Source organism: Stegostoma tigrinum, chromosome 5 (assembly GCF_030684315.1).
Source record: "Stegostoma tigrinum isolate sSteTig4 chromosome 5, sSteTig4.hap1, whole genome shotgun sequence".
In the NCBI taxonomy this organism is placed as follows: domain Eukaryota; kingdom Metazoa; phylum Chordata; class Chondrichthyes; order Orectolobiformes; family Stegostomatidae; genus Stegostoma; species Stegostoma tigrinum.
Genome location: NC_081358.1, coordinates 26,515,756 through 26,534,886, shown reverse-complemented (window position 1 = coordinate 26,534,886; position 19,131 = coordinate 26,515,756). Strand labels below are relative to the sequence as shown.

At 39.4% G+C, this 19,131-nt stretch overlaps 1 protein-coding gene across 10 annotated transcripts in view; it reads right to left on the bottom strand.

Annotated features, from left to right (window-relative positions):
- stau2 (staufen double-stranded RNA binding protein 2) overlaps window positions 1-19,131 on the bottom strand; it is a 320,197-nt gene that overhangs the window by 237,199 nt on the left and 63,867 nt on the right. For all 10 annotated transcript variants that reach the window (XR_007247362.2, XR_007247363.2, XM_059645862.1 and 7 more), the window contains one exon: window positions 18,055-18,190. Coding sequence is in view for 8 of the 10 variants with exons in the window: in XM_059645862.1 (XP_059501845.1) it covers window positions 18,055-18,190 (136 nt within the window). In the remaining 2 variants the exon portion in view is untranslated. The remainder of the gene's footprint in view (window positions 1-18,054; window positions 18,191-19,131) is intronic.

Below are 19,131 nucleotides of genomic sequence, written 5' to 3'. Positions count from 1 at the left end.
TTTTATCATCTGCCTGAAAATGTGACAGTCTCCATTTCCTCATCAAGACTTCATTTTTAAGAGAGCGACATTCTGGGACGCACTTAGATTTTTCTTCTGCGTATGCTTTTTGACACAACTGCTTTCTTTTTCTTTTTGTTGTAATTTAACTATGCGGTCTGAACGAAAAATGTCCATTTTTTTGTCCTCTAACTGTTCTCGTTTCTTCTCAACCATTTGATCAAATGCAGTTTCTGATAATTGAATTTCAACTTCCTTATCTTTACTCTTTGACTTCTCCTTCTGTTTCAACCTGTGCCTTTGTGGCCTTGTTACCCCACAGCCAGGAAAATTTCAGGATATACTTCCTGTGGCATCGCAGTAGCCTGAATTTCCACTGGCTTTTCAACCACAGTAGGCATCTCTCTTGCCTGTGATCCAGCTATACCATTCCTAAGGATAAATGGTATCTCCAGGACAGAGAATTTCTCTATAACTCCTACCACAAATTTCAGCACTTTTCACCGGACTGTCCAATCTCATGTTATACAATGGAACTCTCTTCTCTTCTCACCATGAAGTCCACATATTACATAACTTCTCATCTCTCACCAAAGATTGACATGCTCCTGTATCTCCTAAAATTTCAATTTCTTTATCTACTTCTCCTGGTACACAAGTAAACTGTACCCACACAGATAAATTCTTTAAAGAGATCTGGTTCTGTGGGAGCTTCTCCCTCTCCATTCGGCTACTTCTATTCCAACTTTTTCAAAAAACCCAAAGGCCTCACCAACTGGGGGGAGGAGGGTAAATTCTTCAGGTTAGGCATCCTTGAAGAGGCTTCGCAGTGAGGTTAAACCAACCGTTTACTCGAGTGTCTTTGAGTAGATAGCTCATTTCCTCTGCCTTAAAACTTCTCTTCAAAGAAACAAAAAGGACAAAATACACCTCTTACAGCCACAGTATCATCACAATACATCCGAGAGGCCTCCTCTGACAATGATGTAAATACCTCACAAGCTCAACCTGCCAATTTTGTTTGGATCGACAATACCCAAATGGTCACTGACCATTTCATTTGTTTAGCCATTTTCTCAAAATGAAATGAAAAAAGAATTCTACATCTTTGTCATCAAACTTTGGTAACACTTGGATATACTTAAACAGATCTCCACCAGGTTTTTGACTACAATGGGTTACCTCTTCAGCACTGTCCACGTAAATACTCCTCCCTTCTCACTCACCACTTTAAGTTGACTTTCTTCTTTATTTGCCAACTTCTGAAGTTCAAACATTTCACTTTCTCCCTCTCTTCTGCTAAGGCCTTCCTTTCTTCTTCTTTTTCTTCTGCTTTTAATAGTAACTCAAACTACTTCATTTCCTTTTCATATTCAAGCTGCTTTATTTGCAATTGAATTTCAGCCATTTTCAATTATTCTGTTTGCATTCCTGGCAATTGTAAATGCAGAGTCATTGTCACAATTATCTCACATTTCCTCACAGACACAGGCAACTCCAAATTCAACCTGTTAGCCAATTCCAAAGCTTTGCCTTACTCACCTTCCGTAAAACGCCCAAAGTGGCTTCTTCCACCCCCAGGAAACTCTGTGATTGAAACAGCCATTACTACACATGGCATACCCTGTTTAAACTAACTGAATTCAACACCTTAAAAAAGCACAACCTGGAATAGAGATTGTGATCCCAGCAGGAGACGCCAGTTTGTTTTGGACTTGACCAAGCTTCCTTCAAATATATCAAGGAGATAGCCTAAACCTGAACTGTTATCATATTTAAAGGCAAGCGTATGACGATGTGTACCAGGTATAATTCAATTTATTGCACTATTCACCTTTAAGTAAAACAAACTTTATTCTTAATACAATGTGAGGCTGGATGAACACAGCAGGCCAAGCAGCATCTCAGGAGCACAAAAGCACAGGAGCTTTTGTGCTCCTGAGATGCTGCTTGGCCTGCTGTGTTCATCCAGCCTCACATTTTATTATCTTGGAATCTCCAGCATCTGCAGTCCCCATTATCTCTTTTATTCTTAATACCCCAGTTAAAATACAAACAAAGGGAAGAAGAATGATATAACTTTAACTCTATTGGAAAACTTAATAGAATAATAGATTACTTAACAACCAAGCTGCAACTGTTCCAATAAAGTAACATTACATAAATACCCTGTTGGCAAAGGCAAATTCAGTAAAACACGTTGTCTCACATACAATGTTCTTCCAGTCCAGGAGGAAAGAACATCAAGAGAAAGTTCCGGCTGAGGGAGAGCGAGAAAGAACTGTTTGCTATAGAAGAAAGAGACAGCTTCAAACCCCAAAAGCCACAGAAAGCTAAACTAAAATGCTGGTTCTATAGGAGCCTGACTCCACCCATTCTTGCTGCTTCTATTGTTCCAATTTCTTTTTTAAAAAACCCCAAGGCCTCACAAGCTATTTACTTTACTCACTCTTCATAAAAACAAATGCCGCTTGGAGCTTTCCTGCTCCTCTGATGCTGCTTGGCCTGCTGTGTTCATCCAGTTCTACACCTTGTTATCCCTTGGATAAAATATATCTCTTAAAGCCATAATATTGTCACAATGTTGACGGTCCATGGTCAACCTGCTGTTCATAGAATAAATATTCACCAGTTCTTGACTTATTTCAATGGCTAAAAAGCAATATTTCCACTGTCTCTCTCAAGGTTTGGATTACTAAAGCTTTCAAGATTGCCCCATTTTGTATTAATATATTGATTGGTTTTGAAGTTGCCTTAGCGCAGTTGGAAAGAGGAAATTAACATGTTCTGAAGTTGCATTTTTACCCATACTTTCCTTTTGTTGTAATATATAGCATGTTCTTAAATTTGTCTTTAATCGGTTGGTAAAGCATCCAAAATCTTCACATACATATATGGATAACAATTATTGGCAGGCTATTCAACATTTTTTTAATTCGTTCATAGGATGGGACATGTTTGGTCGGCCAGCATTTATTGCCCCTCCCTTGCTGCCCTTCAGAATGTGGTGGCAAGCTGCTTTCTTGACCCGCTGCTGTCCTTGTAAGTAGACACACAATGCCATTAGGGAGAGAATTCCAGAATTTTGACTCAGCGACAGTTAAGGAATGGTGATATATTTCCAAGGCCAACTACTGTATGATTTTTAAAATATTGCAGTTATCTAATCCAGTCCTGAGCATTGATTAAAAGATAACACAACAAAAAGTCAAACTTATAAACCAATAGACATGTGGCAAATGAGCAGATCTGGTTTGGAATGTTGGAAGCAACTTGAATACGCACCTCATTTGGACCACCTGAAGGAAGGAATGAAGGTAGCCTGCTACTACAGCAATGCAAGATTAAGCAGCTTTTCATCCTAGTCTCATGGAAAACCTGTTTTTAAGTGGTAAATCCTATATTTGTAGAAAAAAATCTGGTCTTCAAAATCAACTACCTAAATCAACTACTTCATTTCTTTTTCATATTCAAGTAAGATATGGCAGACAACATTGTCTGCCATATCTTACTGGATGCTTCATAAAATATCTAATAAGATTTCAGAGAAGTCAAATAATTCAAAGGACTGAACAGAAAATTAACATATATAGAAAATGCCAACATATGTTGTCTTAGTTCAGTGATTGCACGTTGTCACTGACACAGGAAGTTGTGGATTCAAGCATTACTGCAAGATTGTAATTCATAATGAAGACTGATGTACCAGTGCAATACCGTCAGACTGTAGAATATTGGAAGTGCTATCATTCAGGTGAACCAAAGCTCCCTTTGGCCTATAGTTGATTGGTAGTTCAAAATTTAATGCTGCTGACAAATAAAAAATATTGCTGAAGCTCTTCTTCTTACATTTATCAGGACAAACACGAGAATGTCAAGTTTCAAACACTTGCAGCAATTGACTCGACCAATGATAGGGGTCCTAATTGTTGGAAAGTCAACTCTGATTGACTGAGGCATTTGTAATAGAGACAGCAACAATGAACTATAGATTCTCAAGCTGTTAGATAATTTTTAAACAGACACAAGGGTTTGTTTATATTCCGCTCATTTGCAGAGAATGGTCCCAGCATATAAATATATAATGCTTCTGGTGAACATGAATAAGCCAAATTACAAGGACAACTGACTATCTTAAATTGGTTGTTTGTGTAACTATTATTAAGTTGAGGATTGTTCAGTTGTCCCAATAACTGGCTAATCAAATCAAACATCACGTCCTTTTGGCCTGCAGCTGTCTGAACTCAATACCAAGTTTAATAACTTTAGGCTTGAGCTCTCCCATGTCCTTACCCCAACCACCATGCACCAGGCCTGGTTATCACATAATCTGCTACTACACACAACTCATTGTTAGCCACTAATAGTCCCCATTCACTCTCCTCGCCAGATTGTTATTCACCCATTTGTCTGTCCGACTGTTCTTCTCTCTCTTTGGGCTCTATCCCCATCTACTGTTTACTCCTTACCGCCTTCTCCCACCTTATCTTTTGCATATAAACTAACACTTGCCTAGCTACTATCAGTTCTGAGGAAGGGTCACTCGATTCAAACTCTGATTTCTCTCCACAGATGATGCTGAGCTTTTCCGGCAATTTCTGTTTTTGGATCATGTTCCTGTGGTTGTTCTTTATAGGCAGAGTACAGACCAAATTCAACTGGATCATGCTTACAAAACCCAGAATAACACATCTACTGTTAAATATGATTCTGAAATTAAGCACATTTAGTGAACAATCTTGAATGCGCCGATAACTATACTCACAAGTAATTTAAGCTTGTCAGCCACCCTTGTTAACATGGATTATTTAAGACCATAAGACCGGAAAATGTAAGGGATGAAGCGAGCCGTTCAGCTCATTGGGTGTGCCTTGCCATTCAATGAGATCATGAGTGATCAGATAATCCTCACCTCCAATTTCCTGCCTTTTCCCCATTACCTTTGATTCTCTTACTGATTAAAAATCTGTCCGCTTCAGCCTGAATAAAATTAATAGACTAACCTCTGCAGCCCTCTGTGATAAAGCATTCCGCAGATTCACTACCTTGTTAGAAGAAATGCCTCCTCCCCGTTTCTTAAATGGGTGACCTTTTATTTTGAGATTATGCCCACTGGTTCTCAGCTCTCCCACAAGGGGAAACCACATTTCTGCATTTACTCTGTCAAGTCCTCTAAACATCTTGTATGTTTCAATAAGATCACCTCTCATTCTCCGAAATTCCAATGAGCACAGGCCCAACCTACTCAACCTGTCTTCCTATCTGAGATCATGAGATCATGGACTACCTCCAAAGCCAGTAAAACTGTCCACAAACTGTACCTCACACGTAGTCTGACTAGTGCCGAATATCATTTTAGTAAAATCTTCCTATTGTTATACTCCATTCGCTTTGAAATAAAGGCCAACATTCCATTTGCCTTCCCTATTACCTGCTGAACTTGTACAGTAACGTCTGTGATTTACACACAATGACTCCCAAATTGCTCTGTGCTATAACTGACTGCCATCTTTCCAAATTTAAATAATATTCAGCTAGTCTATTTGTCCTGCCAAAATACTCACACATTATATTCCATCTGCAAACTTCTTGCCGACTAGCTTGCCACATCATATCCTTCTGCAGACTCTGCTGTGTGTGTGCGCATGCGACAGAGAGATAGAGAGTGTGTGTGAGACAGAGACAGGGTGGGGGTGGAGGGAAGAGACAGACAGAGAGAGAAAGAGCAGAAAAAGAGAGAGAGACAGAGAGCAAGAATAAAAAAGAGAGAGGGAGAAAGAGGGGGGGAGAGAGAGAAAGAACAAGAGAAAGCAAGAAAGAAAATGAGACAGAGTCTGTGTGAGTGTATGTATGTATGTATGTATGTGTGAGAGATTGTGTGCATGTGGGAGAACGTATAGTGTGGTGGGGTTACCTGTAAAGTGACATGAACCCAAATTCATCGTGGTGAGGAATGCTCCTGGTTCAATTGGTTCACGGGTGCTGAGTTTCTGTAAGAAATCTTTAGTGCTGTGACAGAAGCTTAGGACTTCCTGTACGATGGGTTTCGAGATGCCTACAACATAGTCAGAGAGGTTCTCACGCAAAGTCTCATTGCCTGGTATGATGAGACGTTCAGGTGAGTTCGTGTTGTGTATGTTCAGAAGGCAGTAAAAGTTCCTTACCTGAGAAGTATGCAGAATGAGAGTGCGTAGGGTACTTTGAAGGACTGGATCAAAAGTCTTGATCAGTCCGTTGAGTTGACCGGTGCGTTTTTTGGTTGGATCAGCAGGTAGCTGTCCGTAGTGTTCCTGGTTGTACAGTTGCCTGTGTGCTTCCTTGTAGTAGTCTGTTCTATTCTGTATGACTATGGCTCCTCCTTTATCTGTCAGTTTGATGACAACGATGCAATTGGTCTTGAGAGCATGAATGGTGTTGCATTGTGCTGGGTGACATTTTGCCCTACCTTGTGAGTGCGGCTGATGAGTCTGGAGTTCACGCATTCCCTGGCAGCTTGTTCAAAAAGCATACAATTTGTAGACAGTCAATGTGGCATTTTATAAATTCCTACTTTGGAAATAAAAGCAGCCTGACTTGAAGTTAAAACACAGACAGATTCTATTCAAGGCCTCACATCTAAAATGCATTGTCTGTCCTGGGATGTCACCTCTGGTATATCGATAAAACCTTTAGTTATCTTGGGACAGTGACTTGGAAAAAAATTCTGTGATTTGCATATTAATCAATCGAAACCAATATCTCCTTCCTAACTGATTAAAGATTTTAACAGCCATCTCAGGTTTGCTCAACACATTTACATCAGTTCTACGACCATTTGATCTTTTGCTTATAAATTCTGTGTCTGACACCACCTCTCTCACTAACACCTGAAGGAGGATCAAGATTCTAAAAGCCTGCGTTTTCAAATAAACCTGCTGCACTATAACCTGATGTTGTATGATTTTTAACCTTGTTCACAAGGAAAGCACAGTCTTTTTTCCACAGGGCCTTAAATAAGCAGGCTCCATGGAAAACCCATCCATAGGTATAATGAGGACTGACGCTTGCATTGACAGCTGCTTCCTTAGGCCATGGAACCTCAAACATCATCATGAAGCAAATTACCGCCTCACATGGCAGCCTGGTAAAATATCCCTAAATTGAGCTTTTAATTGTTTAAAATGGTCATCTAACTTCAGTCAGTGAGCAGCCAAGCAGCTGTCATTTCTGCTTTTGGGAAACATTGCCAGCAGTTATCCCAACATGGCTGCAAGACATTTTATTAGCACTATGCCTCTTGCCAGTCATTCCAAGGCTGGTATAATCCCATGCATGGTCCCATGAATTTGATAAACCAATAGTTACTCTTTACCAATTTCTTAATTGCTTAAAGTATAGTTATATTTCTTAAGATTATGACAAAGGTGGCTAATTAAATGACTGTCACCAAAAATAGTAAGTGCGCTTGTGACATCGTTGGAATCTTTACTATTTTGGTCAGATGTATGGATGTCATGGAACTTCAGGCAAAACCTCATTGCTCATTCAGTTCTCAGGAGCAATTGTAATGGGTGTGAAGCATTCACGCTTCTCTGACATAAAATATCTGGGCCAGTGAGGTAACATATTGTAATTCAGGAACATAAACTAAAAATATCTTGGGTATATAATGCACATTTATGAAAATCTCCTAACTAACAACATTGGCAGCAGTACTGCTAACACTAACATATAGATCCTAAACATCAAATGGTACTTAAGAAAAATCAGGAACAATAATATTTCTTGATTTCTCCACCATCTAATTTTTTTTCCAAGACACTGGCTAGTAGTTCAAATGACCTATTGATAGGCTGCTGAAATGTTTGTTTGGTGTGGGAATTAAATCATAATATGTTGACGCAGTGCCTAACCTTTTACTTAGTGAAGTATTCTTACATACACGTTCTCCAGCCAGTAACACTGGATTGTCAATACATGTTGCAATCTTAGCTAACTTTTTTCACCCCACCCTCTGCCCTGCCAACTCAGTCATATTAAACTCTGTAGTATTGTTTCACAGGCATTCTGACTGAGATAAACTAACTCAGCACAGACTAGAGTTTGACTACTTCCACTCGTTTGACTCAGAGAGAGAAGACTTTGCAACAACTGAGAAACAGATAAGTTATATTAAACTAATGGAGTGCAACTAAACAATTCGGATTTTGCAAACAGTCTGTGAAAATTTATATATATAGAGGCTCCAGAGAAAATGCAAAATGTATTTATGAGACTGCCACCAAAGTGAGAGATTATAAGCACCAAGATAGATTAAACAGGTTGGGGTCTGGAAAAGATTGAGGAGTGACCAGACAGAGGTCTTTAAGGTTATGAAAGTGTTTGACAGGATAAGGGTAGAGATGACATTTCGGCTAAGTGTAAGATCGTCATTAATAAATCCACTAGGAAATTCAGGAGGAACATCTTTACCCAGTAAGTGATTTGAAAGTAGAACACACCCACAAAGGGAGTTGAAGTGAATGTCAAACAAGTATTGAAGGGCAAGCTAGATAAGTGATTGGGAGAAAGGAATGCGACAATATCTTGATGGGGTTGATGAAGATGGGTGCAAGACAGCACAGAAGCATTCAAGGGAAGCTAGATAAGCATGTGGTAAGATGTTCCTATGAGCAAAGAAACTGAGATGAAAGCACTTGGCTGAATGGTCTGCTTATGATCTGTAAACACTATACAATATTTTGTAACAACCTGTCAGAAGAACAGGCATATTATTTCTTACTATTATTCCAAGTAAAATATTTAAATAAATACCTCATAGCGCTAAAGAATGCGCAGAAGGGTTGTATCATGCAATGGTAGTGTAGAAGAAAATTGGTACAGCTGGAGAAAAATATCCAATTAGGACTAGGGAAAATGGAATAAGTTAACATACAAATCTGCACAAATTCAAAATATTACAATTGAAAGTAAAATACTCAAGGTCAGTTCCATATCCAGCTTACTGATTCAAATATCTTGCATAGAACAACAATTCAAGATTAATTAACCTCAAGGAAACCAGCATTTTCTAGTCAATTTGATTGACTTGATCCCCTTCCATGTTCAATTGCCAATTTTTACACAAGTCTTCATCAAAAGTACACTCTGACCCTAGAAGAGCAAGCAGACTGCTTATTGAAAATAATGCTTTTACATGTACCAGAAAATGGCCAACAAACATAAACATCTCTGTGTTTTGATGCCATATTTGGTGTTAAAATACTACCATCAACATATTAATCAAATTGTTTTGAAATAATTCAGGCATAAAATGTTTTGTACCTTAACTTCAAGACATAAATATGACTTTAATCAGTAAGACTTCTGGCTAGTAATGATGAACTCTTCAATGTTGTGGCCACTGACATTTAAAAAAGTCTCTCTTGTTATTTGATTTTCTTTCCTTTTCTTTGATTTTCTTCCCAAGACCACTCTATCCATTGTAACTGAATTAGAACTAGTTACCATATCCACAACTTGTAAAAAATATAGTGTCTTGAAATTCAAAAAACACTCTAAGATCCTAAATTTTTGCCAATACGTGGGGCCAGCTGCTAACCACTGAGGCAAGTAGCACAAGTCAGGAAATCTCCTGACGTGACAAACTGGCCTCAGTTTAGAGGGATCAGGACACCTCATGCATGCTCTGCATGACAGAAACGCAATAAAATTATGCACACAGACTCTGATTTCAGTGGCCATGGGACAGATGTGGCCCACAGCAATTAGAAGCCCTACCTCAGTCCTCTGGGACCTCAGTGTACCACCTTTTAAACCCACACTCAAGGAACATCCATGTTAATTCATAACCCAATAGCCACTAACACTGTATTCACTATTAGCAACCCTCAAGAGCCATACAGAAATGAAAGGAAAAATACTTCTAACAATCCAATCCAGCATGCTCACGTATACACTTAACAGAGGGGGAATAGCTCCCATACATAAAAACCATTCAGAGCATTTAAATCTCCACTCCACCCCGACTGTAGTGTTCAGTTTTGATGATAGGTTCCCATTCACAACCCACATCAAAAACTCCTCTCATAGCCACTCAGTGGTGAGTGGGGTTCCACAGGGCTCTGTCCTTGGGCCTCTACTGTTTGTAATTTTTATTAATGACTTGGACGAGGGAATTGAAGGATGGGTCAGCAAGTTTGCAGACGACACAAAGGTCGGAGGTGTCGTTGACAGTGTAGAGGGCTGTTGTAGGCTGCAGCGGGACATTGACAGGATGCAGAGATGGGCTGAGAGGTGGCAGATGGAGTTCAACCTGGATAAATGCGAGGTGATGCATTTTGGAAGGTCGAATTTGAAAGCTGAGTACAGGATTAAGGATAGGATTCTTGGCAGCGTGGAGGAACAGAGGGATCTTGGTGTGCAGATACATAGATCCCTTAAAATGGCCACCCAAGTGGACAGGGTTGTTAAGAAAGCATATGGTGTTTTGGCTTTCATTAACAGGGGGATTGAGTTTAAGAGTCGTGAGATCTTGTTGCAGCTCTATAAAACTTTGGTTAGACCGCACTTGGAATACTGCGTCCAGTTCTGGGCGCCCTATTATAGGAAAGATGTGGATGCTTTGGAGAGGGTTCAGAGGAGGTTTACCAGGATGCTGCCTGGACTGGAGGGCTTATCTTATGAAGAGAGGTTGACTGAGCTCGGTCTCTTTTCATTGGAGAAAAGGAGGAGGAGAGGGGACCTAATTGAGGTATACAAGATAATGAGAGGCATAGATAGAGTCGATAGCCAGAGACTATTTCCCAGGGCAGAAATGGCTAGCACGAGGGGTCATAGTTTTAAGCTGGTTGGTGGAAAGTATAGAGGGGATGTCAGAGGCAGGTTCTTTACGCAGAGAGTTGTGAGAGCATGGAATGCGTTGCCAGCAGCAGTTGTGGAAGCAAGGTCATTGGGGTCATTTAAGAGACTGCTGGACATGCATATGGTCACAGAAATTTGAGGGTGCATCCATGAGGATCAATGGTCGGCACAACATTGTGGGCTGAAGGGCCTGTTCTGTGCTGTACTGTTCTATGTTCTATGTTCTATGTCTAAATGTCAATCAAAATGCCACTGACCCAATCCCATTTCAGCTAAGTGTTTTTTGAACATTTTAAACTTCATGGAAGCATCAATGATAACCTCAGCTGCAATAGTAGCACTTGCCAATACAGACTGCACAGTAAGTCCTCACAAAGTTGTGGTTATATTCCTGAAACTCACAATCTTAAGTGAAATGACTTTAAGTGAATCATAAGATCCCAAAGAAAAGAATACCAAAATTGAATTTAGACTCCCACAACATTTCTTGCCCAGAAACAATGTCCATTTTGAAAAGCAATATTGGACATGTGTAGGCCCACGCATTCTTAGCTAATATAGTTTGCAAAGTAAAATAAACCCCACATAATTGAAAGAAATGCTGTATATCTGGAATGTTTTTGGAACTTTCTCAAGTGGAAAAAACTTTAAAACATGAGTTGAAATGCTGTGTATACTCAAATACCCATATTCATAAACAAAATAAGCTTTAAAATAAAATATAATAATGCAATAATCAATGAAAATGCAGGAAACAAATGGTTTTTAAAAATCACCCTCACCTACAGTAGTTTTAGTTTGACCAGACTCCATCTAGTGGAGAAGATCATCAATGTAAGTACCAAATGAAGTAGCAGAACTAGTTGTACCATTTGTATCAGAGATAATGGGAACTGCAGATGCTGGAGAATCCAAGATAACAAGGTGTAGAGCTGGATGAAGACAGCAGGCCAAGCAGCATCATACTGGATGAAGACCACAAAGTGTAAAGTTGGATGAACACAGCAGGCCAAGCAGCATTTCAGGAGCACAAAAGCTGACATTTAGGGCCTAGACCCTTCATCAGAGGCTCCTCTACTCTCACGCATTAGAAAAGTGATGGAAAGGGTCATTGAGAGTGCGATCAAGCCGGACTTGCTCAGTAATAACCTGCTTGGTTTTAGTTCCGCCAGGACAACTCAGCTCCTGAAATCATTACTGGCCTTAAGTCCAACCATTGTCAACACAGCTAAACCCCAGAGGTGAGGACAGACTGACTGCCCTCGACATCGAGTCAGCATATGGCACAATATGATATCAAGGAACCTTAGCAAAACTGGAATCAATGAGTGAACTCTACACTGATTCGAGTCAGACCTAGCCCAAAGGAAGGTGGTTGTGATTGCTGGGAATCTATTATCTCAGTTCCAAAATATTACTGTAGGAGCTCTTCAGAATGGTGTCCTAGGACCAATCATCTTCAGCTATTTTATCAATGATGTTCCTTTTATTGTGAGATCAGAAGTAGTAATGTGTAATTGCACCACGTGTGACTCCTCAGACAATGAAGCTGATCATGTTCATATGCAGCAAGACCTGGATAATGTTCAGATTTGGGCTGATCAGTGGTAAGTAACATTCATGCCACACAAGTTTCAGGCAATGACTATCCCAAACAATGGAGAATCTAACCATTTTCCCTTGAAGTTCAAGCTGTACTACCATTGTTGAATCCACAACTATCAATCCCCTGGCGGTTACCATTGACCAGATGTGAACTGTCTATTTAAATACTGTGACCACAGGAACAGCCCAGAGACTGGGAATCCTATGGCAAGTACCTCACCTCCTGACTCCCCAGTGCCTGTTCAGATGTGTGAAGGAGTACTCTCCACTAGTGTTAATGAGTGCAGCTCCAAAAAGACTTTAAAAACTCAACATCATTTAGGACAACATGTGCAGGTGCTGATGTTGGACTGGGGTGGACAAGATCAGAAATCACACAGCACCAGGTTATAGTCCAACAGGTTTATTTGAAAATACAAGATTTCAGAGCCTCACTCTTTCTTTGGGTGTTAATGAGGTGGTATCAGATACAGAATTCATGAGTAAACAATCAAAGGGTCAGAGGATCAAAGGCACCCTTTGATATTTTATTCATAAATTCTGTCTCTTATACCACATCACTAACACCTGATTCGCGAGGCTCTGAAATCTTGAGTTTTCAAATACACCCATTGGACTGTAACCTGGTGTTGTGTGATTTCTGACCTCATTTAGGACAAAGCGGCCTGAAGATGGGTCTAGGCCTGAAATGTCAGTTTTTCTGCTCCTCTGATGCCGCTTGGCCTGCTGTGTTCATCCAGCCCTACACCTTGTTATCTCTTATGCTTGCCCACCACCTTCCTCATTCACACCACACACCATTAATGTATAGTGTAGACTGTCTACAAGTTGCACTGCAGTTACTCGTCAAGGCTCCTCCCTCAGACTCTTCTAAATGTGCAACTCTACCATCTAGAAGTATAATGGCTACAGATACATGGGAAAACCACAATCTCTAAGTTCCTGTCAAAGCCATTTGCCTTCCTGAGTTGAAGCTGTATCACTGTTTCTTTACTGTTGCTGAGTCAAAATCATGGAAGTCGCTGCCTAGAAGTACCTATTCCATACAGAATTCAGTGGTTCAAGAAACAACCTATTCAAGGGAAATTAAGGAGAGACAGTAAATTCTGGCTTAGTCAACAATTCTCACAGCTAACAAATAACAAAAAAAGCAAAGAAGGAGAAAAAGACAGACTAAAGGCAAGAGACAGCAGGATACTCAGCATGGCTGAGGCAAAGTCTGGAGCCAGATAGGAGCCAGGCTGTTAAATGTGCTGAGTGGCACGCCAAGACGCAAGGTGGGAGTGAAATCTGGAGTGAAAGGAGCAACTCAAGTTCCTGGAAGTAAAAAGGGACATTGAAAGTAAAAATGGACTTTGGGAATGGGAGGGCAGGTGGAAGACAGGTTTGAGGATTGGTTTCTCTCAGAATCTAGAAAACCACGCATGGAAATGATCTAGACCTTGATGACAGGGCACAGTTGACAAATTTGCAGATGAGCAGAAACTTGGAAGCATTGTAAAACTGTGAGGAGAATAGTGTAGAAGTTCAAAAGGACATAGACAAGTTATTGGAGTGGGCAGATGAAGTTCAATGTGGAAAAAGTAAGGTGATCCACTTTGGAAAGAAAAACAAGGAGGGACAAAATGAAATGAAGAGAATAGTTTCTGAAGAGGATACAGAAGCACAAGGATCTGGTTATGCATGTTCTTGAGCGCACAATTAACAAAGCATGCAGCATCCAATGTTTTATTTATAGAGTTTTAGAGTACAAGGGCAAGGAGGTTTTCTTTAACTTGAGCAAATTTATTAGCGCAGATTCAGCTGAAGTATTGTATTCAGTTCTGAGCGTGACACTTAGGAAGGATGTGAAGGCATTGGACAGACTGCAGAAAAGATCCATGAGACTAGTTCCAGAGATAAGGAAGTTCAGCTAAGAAGAGAGATTTGAGAAGTTAAGATTCTTTTCCTTGGAGAATGGCAGGCTGACAGGAGATTAGATTCAAGAATTCAAAACGTGAAGAGAATAAACTTGATAGAGTGAGAAACTGTTACTACTCACGGACGGATTGAGAACAAGACAGTACAGATTCAAAGTAATTAGGAAAAGAACTAAAAATATTGAGATAGAAGACTCACATACAGGAAGCAGTTAAGGTCTGGGATGGATGAAGGCTGAATAAGACTGTTATTTGAAAAGAAAATCATGCAGTTATGGGGAGAAGGCAGGAGAATGGCACAAATTGAAATGGTTGTTCGGAGAGCTGGCACAGACACCAAGGACCTCGTGGCCTCCATCAATGTTGTAACAATTTTGTGTTCACTAACTCGGGTCGGATTGGCTAGTCCGTCTGATGAAGATGTTACTCATAGCATCTGCAGTCAAAAATTGTGAATGCAATGTTCAAATTTGGTCAATGAACTTGATAGATAGCATTGTATTGACTGGGCCTGTCCTCTTCAACATGTATTCATCAGCTTTCAAACGATACTCAGCTCTCATTAAGATGGCAGCAAACTACAATGTCATTCAGCAAACATTATGCCTATATCTAACATCGTCCAGTAGCTAATCCCCTTTGGTTAATCTTAAATTCCTCAACAAACGTTTAGGTGATCATTAAAGATTTAAATCCAATCATTGCAGCAGCCATTATAAATGTAGCTGGAGCTATTCAAAAATTCCAGAACTCATTTGAAGTGATGAGCTTTAGGCAATGATTTATTATCTGTATTCAAACTGAAAGTCTGTACTATACTATTAATTGTGAATATCCTTATTACTGGAACACTGCTTTGCAGGCCTGCAGGAGTAGTAGTGGAGATTAAAGCAAAATACTGCACATGCTGGAATGTTTCAAAATGTTCTCTCTCTACATATGCTGCCACACCTGTTGAGTTTCTCCAGCAATTTCTGTTTCATAGTCATGGAGCTAACATTTACCCCGATAAAGTTTCACTTTTGCAGCAAAGCATTAAAAATTCACACCTTTCTTTCACATAGTCAGGTTTTATATTATTTACAATTACATTTTTGCTCAACTGCTGTTGACAGCTAAATTGTCTTCAAGGCTTAGTCCAGGGTGTTACCTGGGACAGCACAAAGCTAAATATTTCAGTCCAAAAATATTGCAACAAAAGAGGAACATGAAGCTGTATTTGGATTCCTAGCTATTCAGTGCTCTGAGTTCTTAAATCTTGCTACAAACTTGTATTCCAATGAGCAACAGGGCTGCTAATGTGCAGTGCTTGAACTGATACATATCACTGTTACAACCTTTATATAATGCTTCATAGAATGAAATTCAAAATCCATCCAAATGTAGTCCACCTTTCAGAACTCTTTCAGTCTTCAAAATACTCAGCATAACCTAAAGAATTTTGCTGGGTTTTTGCAGTTTGTTAAAGTAGTAAGTAGTCAAATGCAATCTGTTTGGCACAACATCTAGAAAATTTACTTTACTAAAAGAGATCTAATAGCTTAATCAAGCATCTCAGAACTACAGAATCAAAGAATTGTTATGATGCAGAGACAGGCCATTTGGTTCAATGTGTCTGCACCAGTTAGAAATAACCTCTCACTCCTGTTCCACCAATCAACGGCTGATCTATGGCCTAGCGCTGTGTACCTGTCTTTGGCCAATATCCCTTAATACCTTCACTAAACAAAAATGCATGCATCTCAGATTTAAAATTAACAACTGATTAGCATCCGCTTGTGGAAGGAAGTTCCAAACATCTATCTTTGTGTGTAGAAGTGCTTCCAAACATCTCTCCTAACAATCTGGCTCTAATTCTCAACTTACGTCCCCCAGTTCTACAATCCCCAACCAGTGGAATCCTAAGATGTATTGCCCAGAACTGCTCAGAGTACTCCAAGTGGGGTAAAAATAATTGAAGCCCTAACACAGATCCTTGTGAAATATCACTGATCATATCCTGCCAATGTGAGTGATCAGAGGTTCTTTGAGCATTTGGACTTAGTGTCAATCTCCTGTTTTTTCCCCCATAACCTTATGCATTGTTTCTATTTAAATAATCAACCAGTGCCGTCTCAACTTTCTCAACTGAACCTGCCTCCACCACATTTTCAGAAGTGCATTACAAATCCGAACCACTCATAACAACATATTTTCTCACGTCATATTTGTTTTTTTGAAAAACACTTTAAAACTGTGGAGCTGATACTCCTGAACTACTCCACCCTAGATTCTTCTGTCAAATTTCTCGTTGGCTTTCTTCTCCCCAAGGTAATCAGTCCCAACTTCAAGAATGTATCCTTGCAACAAGAGTTTCTCATGTCTAGAAACATTATTGTAAGTCTCTTTTGTACTTTCTGTTACATGCACACCCTTTCTAAAGTGTAGCACCCAGAACGGCATACACTACTCCACTGTTGAGATTAGAATTTATTAGCAATGTAATAAGATCTTATACTACAACTTTCAGAAACACATATTTGACCTTAAAGGATCAAAGACACCAAAATAGTGTCAGTAGATCTGAGGTTAATTTATCAAATAGTTGTCACCTGGCTAATGTTTGATTTCCTAGGATGTAGCCCAAAACATAATCCACTTACCCAGGCTGCACAATGATGAGTTCAAGTTGTTCATTAACCATGGTAAAAAAGATCCAATAATACAAGACTCGGAAGTGGGGAAAAGGGAGACTAGCTGGGCTATATTTCATTCAACCTGGTAGAATAGGGACATGCTGAAGAAGCTTACCCTAATAAGCTAGTTCAACATAATGATTCACTTTTTCCTCGACTGTTCCTGGAATGCATAGCAGAATTTACAGTTTGCAAGCGTCATGGGGAAACAACAGTGCGATGGTGTGAATTTCATTATAAGGAAAGCTTTCATTTAGATTTTGGAGTTAATACAGATTTGATGTGATTTGAATCAAATTATTAATTAGAGCCTATGAACTAAACCCTATAGCCAAAGGGAAATGACAACAATATAAAAATTCTCAACCATGTGACAGCACATGCAAGATGTGAATATGATCATAGAACCAATGAAATAAAAACTGGAAAATACTATAAACAGACACAGAAACATGAAAATTATATGACTGGCTGAGACAATGTATTTAAACAGACAGAGGTGTCAGAAAATGTTATGCTTTCTTTCTTACATGTAACCGTCAAGAACTCTCAAATTTTGTTTAAATAACAAGATACAAATAAAGGAACTAAGGTTTCATAGGTTTTTAGTCAATCTAGAAACTACAACATCTCATAAAATACTTCTTCAAAAATGTATTTTTGAACATAAAAGGAATCTATAATCAGATATTTCCAATTGCCTTTTGTAAAAATGTGAGATCCAAGTCATAAAAGTTGCAAATAAAAAAATAAAACTATGGAGAACTCCATTTACACACACAGACACAAGCCTCAAAGAAAAAAAATGATTTCCTCCTGTGGTTAAGCAGCACAATTTGGGCAAAATATTTATTATAGCTCTTGAAGGAAACCTTTTCGTAATAATGTCTAAATCATGTATAAGTTTCATCATTTATATTCTCATGAGAGATAAGAAAAATCTGATTTAAAAATAAATAAGCACATTAATTAGCAATTAACTTTGTAATGAATAAAAGGCTTGCAAGACTAACCTTTGATTGTACATGCCCTTAAAGTTATAGTTGGCTCTGTAGTTAGGCATTGGCTTTGGCTCCAGTGGTCTATAGATAGCAGGTTCTCCTCTCTTCATCGCAAGACCATTCAGCTCTACAGTTGGTGTTATACTACCTGAAACACCGAAAAAATGTATTCAATAACCTCAAAAAAACATGATTAAACAATTGAACCTTTTTCACAGAATTCTTATAGTGTGGAAGCAGGCCATTCGGCCTGTCATGACCCCACTGATCCTCCTGTGAGCATCCCATTCAGAGCCGCTCCCCTTACTAACTCACCTAACCTACATGTCTCTGGACACTATGGGCAATTTAGCATGGCCAGTCATTGATCCAGCACATCTTTGGACTATGGGAGGAAACTGGAGCATGCGGTGGAACCCCACGCACATATGGGGAGAATATACAAACTCCACATAGACAGTCACCCAAGACTGGAATTGAACATGGGTCCCTGGTGCTGTGAGGCAGCAGTGCTAACCACTAAGCCACCATGCTGCGCATTTTTATTCACACTCTTTGTTAAAATCATTGACACATAAACCTGTGTTTTTTTGTTTAATATTCACTCTGGGACAAATACTACAGTCACTTAATAATTCATCAGTATTACTGGCAGATATGAAAGGTTAACCAAATTAATGTTCTTTTCCTTGTACAGCTACATGTATTTTGATCAATCTTTATCGTTTATGATGATCCTTCAATTCCGATCCACAGACTTCTATCTTCATATATTATGTTGCAAATATCCAACATGTTGGGGGTCGAAGTAAGGATTATTAAGATACTGGGCGGAGTGAGATGTGGTTTGCTCTGTGCAGTTCTAACAAAAAAAAAGTGTCCTTAACACAGCATCACAGAGTCAGTAAAACCTCCCTCTACCTATAAGGAGCCCAGATTTTCCAATGGTCAAATGATCATTTCTGCTGCGTAGATGGGAGCTGCACATTGGGGTCCTGCAGAATCATGAACATAGCATTCTACAAGGGAAATTGGAAATGCTCTGGGCAATTCCTCTACACATGAAACCGTCCACATATATCTATTTAA